The following is a 7,190-nucleotide window of genomic DNA, read 5'->3' as shown; positions in this document are numbered from 1 at the left end:
AGAGAGAGAGAGAGAGAGAGAGAGAGAGAGAGAGAGAGAGAGAGAGAACAGGTGTATAGACGATTGATAATAAAATTCAGGGTTGGGAATTTAGCCCAGTGGCAGAGTGCTTGCCTAGCAAATGCTCAGCTCCAAGAAAAAAAAAAGGTGCAATAAAGATAAACAATGCATGAACTAACTAGGTATAAAGAGTAATTGGGGGTAAAGAGAAGGGACTTAAGGAGACCATGGGAACGCAGGTGCTGACTTTTGAACACAGGCCTGAAGGATACAGTGTCAGGCAGCGTGTGCAAGACATGACTTTGAGAGGGCAGACATAAACTAAATATGGTATTGGAGAGTATAGGGTTACTGCTGTGGAGAACCCAGTGGCGTCGCAGTGCCGAGGTGGAATTGAAAGGGAGAGAAGGGTAAAAGGCATTTCCAGAGGTAGCCCAGGCTAGAATGAGAATAGCTTTGATAGCCTTAGGAATTCATTTCGTCCCTGGGGATGACTGTGGAGGAGGCAGATGGCTACAAGGTTAAGTCCGCAGGCCCTGGAGACAGGTGGATTGGAAGGACCCTTTATTAGCCCTGGGGCTGACTTCATCCAGCCTCAGTTTCTGTCATCTGTCATCTGTCAAATAGTGGTAATCACAGGATTGTTCTGGACTAGAGTGGGAGAATGTGTGTAAATTGATTAGTTCAGTAGCTGCAGGCTTTGGTTATGATAGAGGGGAGAGTATGAAGCCCTTTATCTTAATTCTGACCAACAGGGATAGAAGTATAGACCGTAGTTGATACCTCTTGAAGCTACAAGAAAATGTAGAACATATATATATCATTTAAAATTGAGAATTTTATACCTATAAAAAATGAAATATGATTATACCTATCTCTTATCTCTCCCCTGCAATGATTTATCTGAGATTGTGTCTCACTGTATAATTCTGGCTGACCTGAACTTGCTGTTTAAGACAGTCTGGCCTTGGACTCAGACATCTGCCTGCCTCTGCCTTCCAAGTGGATGGGTTTACAGGCTTGTGCTATCACACCTGGATCTTTTACTTTAAAAAAAAATTTTTTTTTATGTGTTTGGGTGATTTGCCTGCTTGCATAATGTCTGTGCACTATGTATGTACCTGGTGCCTGCAGAGGCCAGAAGAGAATGTCAGATCCCCTGAAACTGGAGTTACAGCTCATTGTGAGCCTTCATATGGGTGCTGGGAATTGAACCTAGGTCCTCTGTAAGTGTAGCCAATCCTCTGCAGAGCCATTTCTTCAGTCCCTAGGCTTTTAAAGAAAAAAAAAAAAAAACCCACTAAGTCCAACTAGTGCAGCCCCTATGTGCATGAGTGTCTTGACTGTCCACTGGAGCAAGGGCAGCTTACCAGGGACCTCTCCAAATGCATATAAAAAGTTGATTTTACATGTATGAGTGTGTGCATATACATGTGCACAACATACATACCCGGTGTTAGACACAGGGCATTGGATCCCCTTGGACTAGTGTTACAGATGCTGTGAGCAGCCATGTAGGTGCTAGAAACCCTGGTCAACAAGTTTTAACTGCTGAAACGTCTCTACAGCCCCATAACACGTGTGCGCACACGTGTTTGTGTTTGTGTGTCTGTGTGTGTAAGATGAGTGTAGTTGAAAGCATATGGTTTGTTTTTAGTAAAATCACTTGTGGTTGTAGTGCCCCTGGCTACCCATATACCCACCAGTTTCTTTCTAGGTGACTAGCAGCAATTTGATGGCGGTGGCTCCTCATTTATCGCTGTTGAAAGTTACAGATCGTGGCGTTCACACTCTTTCCTTCTTGTTTTAGCTGTCCTGGATAATGAGAGGCTCACCGCAGAGGAGATGGATGAGAGGAGACGGCAGAACGTGGCGTATGAGTACCTTTGTCATTTGGAAGAAGCGAAGAGGTACAGAGGGACTAATTGGAGAGTAGATTGGGAGAAGGAACTGACGTGACGTGCCTTTAAAAAGATTGGCTTTTGTTTATGTGTGTGTGTTTTGGTACCCGTGTGTGGCTGCCAGTGGAGGTTAGAAGGCGTAAAATCTTCCTGGAGCTGGAGTGACAGTCACCTGATGAGGGTGCTGACAGCCCAGCTCGGGTCCTCTGAAAGAGCAGCAAGTGTTCCGAGGTGCTGAGCCGTCTCTCTCTCCAGCTCCACAGATGGCTCGTTGTGTGCATTATATTTTAGGTAAGCGTGTTGGAGGCTGGTAGTTGAGAGGATAAGTGAACAGGGTAAGTGTAGAGTGTTCATTCACGGGAACAAGTGGTCCACGGTGGTTTATTTATGATGAAACACTTGTGCATACTGAAAAGATTTCCGGATTTGTGTTTTTCAGCTTTTCTGTTTATAGTGGTTGTTTTGGGTGCTGCCAACTGTCTGTCCGAAATAACGTGTTAAGTTAGGGTTTGATGCCAGGCAGTGGTGGCACATGCCTTTAATCCCAGCACTTGGGAGGCAGAGGCAGGCGGATTTCTGAATTCGAGGCCAGCCTGGTCTACAGAGTGAGTTCCAGGACAGCCAGGGCTACACAGAGAAACCCTGTCTCGAAAAACCAAAAAAAAAAAAAAAAAAAAAAAAAAAAAAGTTAGGGTTTGATGTTCCTGATCTTAATGGTTTCTAATTCTTCACAGGTTTTGGTTTGTGTACTGAGCCCCATCTCCTTGTGGCTCATGGAGTGGGTGTTAGGTTTAGGGGGCTGATAAGGATGGAGCTGAAAGGGGCTGAGGATATACCTTAGTGGGAAAGTACCTGTTGAGTGCTCAAGGTCCTGGGAGACACCCAGTGCCAGAAGAAAACTGCAGAACTTTTGTAATAAGGGTAGTGCCGTAGGTATAGATCCATCCATCGACACCATTGAGTGGCCTTTCTGCAAACTTAATGCTGCCACACATTTTTTTTTTTGAGATGGGGTCTCAGCCCTAGGCTAGCCTCAGACTCATTCTGTTGCTGAGGCCTGTCTGGTCCTCACAACAGCACCTCCCAAGTGCTGAGATTACAGACATGTGCCGCCACACCCATCTCCTCTGCTGTTTATCTTTCCAGATATCTCAAGACCTTGTGATCTTAATTTTAGGGTGTCAGTTTGTTATCAGTGGGTTTTTTTTTTTTTGTTGTTGTGTTGCTTATATTTCTTTGCAAGGTTCCAGAGTAGATAAACACAATTACAGGTCGTGTACACTGAGGAATAATGGAAGATAATTGTCATCTAGGTTTAATGAAAATCAGGAATGTTTCAGATGGGGCTGATTAAAACAAGAGTGGAGGTTTGATTTGGTTGTTAAGAGCACGCCAGGAAAGTCAACAATAAATCCGCGTTCCTGAGCCCAGGAAGCCCCTCAGAGCTTCCCTTTCTCTAAAAATGACAAAAGCAGCCCCAGTTATGGTCCCTTGGTGCTTCTCCCTGGACTCCTTATAAGAGTGAAGCAGCAGGTTCCCTGGAACTGGAGTTGAAGGAGATTGTGAGCCACTAGGAGTTCCTAGTGCTAGGAATGGGGCCTGGCTCTTAACTCCAGAGCCATCTTCTCTGTCCTGCGTTGTGCCTTCCCGAGTCTCAGCTGCCTCTTGGAGTTTAAAGCCTTTTCAGAAAGTCAGAGAAGGATACTAGTGGTGAGGTAGGTGAGGATTATCCATGATGACCCCAGTCTTCCCCAGTCATTGCTGCTGTCTCCTCCTCCTCCTCCTCCTCCTCCTCTTCCTCCTCCTCCTCCTCCTCCTCCTCCTCCTCTTCCTCCTCCTCCTCTTCCTCTTCCTCCTCTTCTTCTACCTCCCTCTCTTCTTTTTCCTCCTTCCCCCTCCTCCTTCTCTTCCTCCTCTCCCTCCTCCTCTCCCTCTTCCTCCTCCTCCTTCTTTTTGTTTTTTTGAGACATGGTTCTGTGTGTAGCCTTGGTTGTCCTAGAGTTCACTCTGTAGACCAGGCTACCCTCAAACTCAAAGATCCACCTGGTTCTGACTCCTGAGTGCTGGGATAAAAGTTGTGCACCACCACTTTCTGGCTGACACTGGTCTTCTAAGTGAAAGTTTATTCCGATAGTTTTGGTAGTGCCAGGGTATGAAGCATAAAGAACATTTGCTGTACCATTTTCTTTCCCCACTTAATGGGAAACGGCACTGCAGGTAGCAAGAGAAGGTACTGTGAGAAAGGGGACATTTTCTCCTAGGAAGTTTGTAAGTGGATGCAAACACTAAGTCCTCTGACACTTAAATTGTGAACCCGTTGTGGAAGGTCAAGGAATCTTTAAGCTGCAGCTGTTCTCAGAAGCAGTCCCGCGCTCCCTGGAGCCATTGGGAATGAGGAGGAAGACACCAGCTTGCTGAGTGTCTCTCCTACCTGTGACTCTCCTGCTTGGATTTCTCCTGTGACATCACCATTTTACAGTGTGACACTGACATTTACATCTTACCTTTCAGTCACAGGTCCCCAGAGCATATTGCCAGTATCTACTGTGACATTGCTATACCACTAGTCTAGCTTAATGTTTGACTTTTCCAGAAGTCCTAGGGATTTGAGCCTCATGCCTGATAAGTGCTGGGCAAGCACTCTCTACCACTGGGCTACATTCTTAGCACAAGGTCAACTTCTGTCCAGACTAGCCATTCATTTCAATGAGGAAACCAAGGTCTGGGCTTTCTTAGTCTACCTGTAGCTTCTCTTTTAGGGGTAGATGTCATGTAACCTAGGCTGGCCTGGAGTTCACAATGTAGCTGAGGATGACAGAAACCATGAGCCCCATGCCAAAGTTGCCTGTCACCCCACCTGGCTTCCCAGAGTTTCCTGGTTAAGGAATGTTCATTGTTTGTGAAGTGGTCCTTAACTGGGTGTGTGGTATGTGCATTAGAATCTCTTGCGAAAGTTTTTACAGATGCAGATAATCTGGGTTTTACTGTCAAACACTTGAGTAAGTGTTCTACTGCTGACCTATACCGCAGTTCCATACCTAAATATTTCAAATGCCTTTGGTGATTTAGATCGTCTTTCTTACCCTAGTTGAGAAGTAGGATATTCATACTTTTAACACATTTAAATTTTTTGAATGGTTTTTAGACCATAACCTCTTAGGGAGTTAATGATGCTCTTAACATTTTTCTTTTCAGGTGTAGTACTGGTAATATTTTATTTGCAGTATTTTAGAGCGTGTACTTCCCAACAGGCGTGTTTTCCAGTATATAAAAGTAGCCTGTTTATATAACCCATCCAGAGACCATTAGTCCTCGAAGGATTTTTCAGTTGGTTGTTTGCTTTAGGAAGTAACGTAGGCAGTAAAGACATTTGTGATAGTCTTTGTTTATTTATTTCTTTTAAGCTTTGGACATAAAAGCTGTGCTTTGCCTTGTTGTATCCTGGCATTGTGGAAGTGTTGCCTGGTTTATTTTAGGAAGTAAATGGTATCAAATTTGAATTCTGTACTATTCCCCCCGCCCACCCCCAACATTCAACAACCACTCTGATTAGAAAATTGTTTATGGAAGTATCTAAACTGTGACTAGAGAGAGCCGAGAAACTTGGTAATGTTATGGTAGGACAAGAGGACTAGTATTTCTACCAGTCACCTAAGGTGATGCCTGCTGGCCAATCAGCAGCAGCCAGGACTTCCTCTCCCTGCCCTGTGCCTCACCTGGGCGGCTGGGTTGTGTCTGTATGCTCCTGGGGCTCATCTTCCCCTCTAGCAAAAGCCCAAGTTGCCTTTTTGGATTGGCCTGGTCCTGTTTCCTCCCAAGTTGGAGGAGCCCCAAGGTCTGGGGTTTACATCAAGTTGGAGCCAGGAATAAAGATGAGCGAGATCCAGGGGAGAAAGGCTCCCTCTGCACTTCTATTTATGTCACCTCTGCTCCTCCTACCGGAGGCCCCGCCTTCAGTACAGAGGCACCATTGTGTGTCCTGGGGCTCTGTTTCTCCTGTACCTTTCACAGAGTTTGTTCTTGGGGAAATGAGGAGTTTGGAGAAAGAGATTGAATGCCTGGAGATGGTTGTGTGTCTGTGTCTCTGTGTGGAGAGGATGCTGCAGGTATGGGTTTGGGTTCATGGTTTCCCCAAAGGTTAAGTGAGGACATCAAGTGTGGATTTCACAGAAGTGTGTACTGGGAATGGTTGAGAATGTAATGCAGGGATTTCTGCTTTATTGTTTGAAAAGTGGCTTCAGCATGGAAATTAAGCTGACGCTCTAATAAAATATTTTAGAATGCTAAAATACAGCAGAGCAAAGACTACCAAAGGATGCCTTTTAGCACTTCCATTTATTTCTTTACTTATTTATGTATGCATTTATGGCTGTTCTGATTGGGCTTGACGTTTAGCTAGGGAGTAGCTGTACTAGAGAGGAATGCCGTTTCACCCTGTTGAAGGAGGTGACATTGACATGTGAGGTATGTAGGTACTCGGGTCCTGAGACAAGAGAACGTAACAGAGAAGGATCAGAAGGTGGCTTAGGGAGAAAAAGAAAAGGAGCCAAGAGAGAATGTATTAGGTAGGTCAGAGGAGTGCAGAGAGTATTGTGTGGGTTTGCAGGTGAAGGAAAATTCAGTTAGGTTACAGGTCACACGAAGACAGTTCATTCTGGGACTCTTCAATAATCTATCTAGTCCCCTCTTTCAGGGCCTCTCTGGTGTATCCCTTTGAGTCTTCCCTGGGCTGCCTCCTTCCTGAGCACTCATACCCCAGCTTGCGGAGTGTGGACACTCCCAAACTCCCCTTGTAGAAAGGCAAGTACACACTGGCTGGTTGGGGATTGTCAGAGACTACATGATGTTAACAAGATCTTGGCATTAATTGGAAGCACTTTATTTCAGTTGAGGGGAACTGAAAAGGTATTTTGGAAAGAAAATAGCTTTTGAAAACAGATTCTCTTTTGTGTGTACATCTTTGCTGTTGGCATAGAACATTTTCTGGGCTGGCCTCTTGAGATGCCTCTCCGGAATGGTATTAGAATTCCGTGAACATCTGGATATTTCCCAGCTCAGACTCTGATTTTGAAAACAGAAGTTAGGATATTTATAAGGCAAAACCCCTAAATGCATAGGCAAGGTTCCTAGAAAACATAGCATGCCCATCAGCTTTTGGAGTCTTAGGTGGAGAAATACAGCTTAAGGGTTAAGGAGGAAGCAGATGTGCTACTCAGCTCACATAGTAACTCACACAGTAACGGCGCTGCTCACATGGTAACTCACACAGTAACAGCGCTGCTCACATGG

At 45.1% G+C, this 7,190-nt stretch overlaps 1 protein-coding gene across 1 annotated transcript in view; it reads left to right on the top strand.

Moving 5' to 3' along the window:
- Iqgap1 (IQ motif containing GTPase activating protein 1) overlaps positions 1 to 7,190 on the top strand; it is an 89,369-nt gene that overhangs the window by 975 nt on the left and 81,204 nt on the right. The window contains exon 2 of the mRNA XM_028754775.1: positions 1,811 to 1,910. Within this exon, the coding sequence (XP_028610608.1) occupies positions 1,811 to 1,910 (100 nt within the window). The remainder of the gene's footprint in view (positions 1 to 1,810; positions 1,911 to 7,190) is intronic.

This window comes from Grammomys surdaster, unplaced genomic scaffold (genome assembly GCF_004785775.1).
Source record: "Grammomys surdaster isolate TR1022 unplaced genomic scaffold, NIH_TR_1.0 126036, whole genome shotgun sequence".
NCBI lineage: Eukaryota > Metazoa > Chordata > Mammalia > Rodentia > Muridae > Grammomys > Grammomys surdaster.
This window is presented reverse-complemented; position numbering and strand designations above follow the sequence as displayed.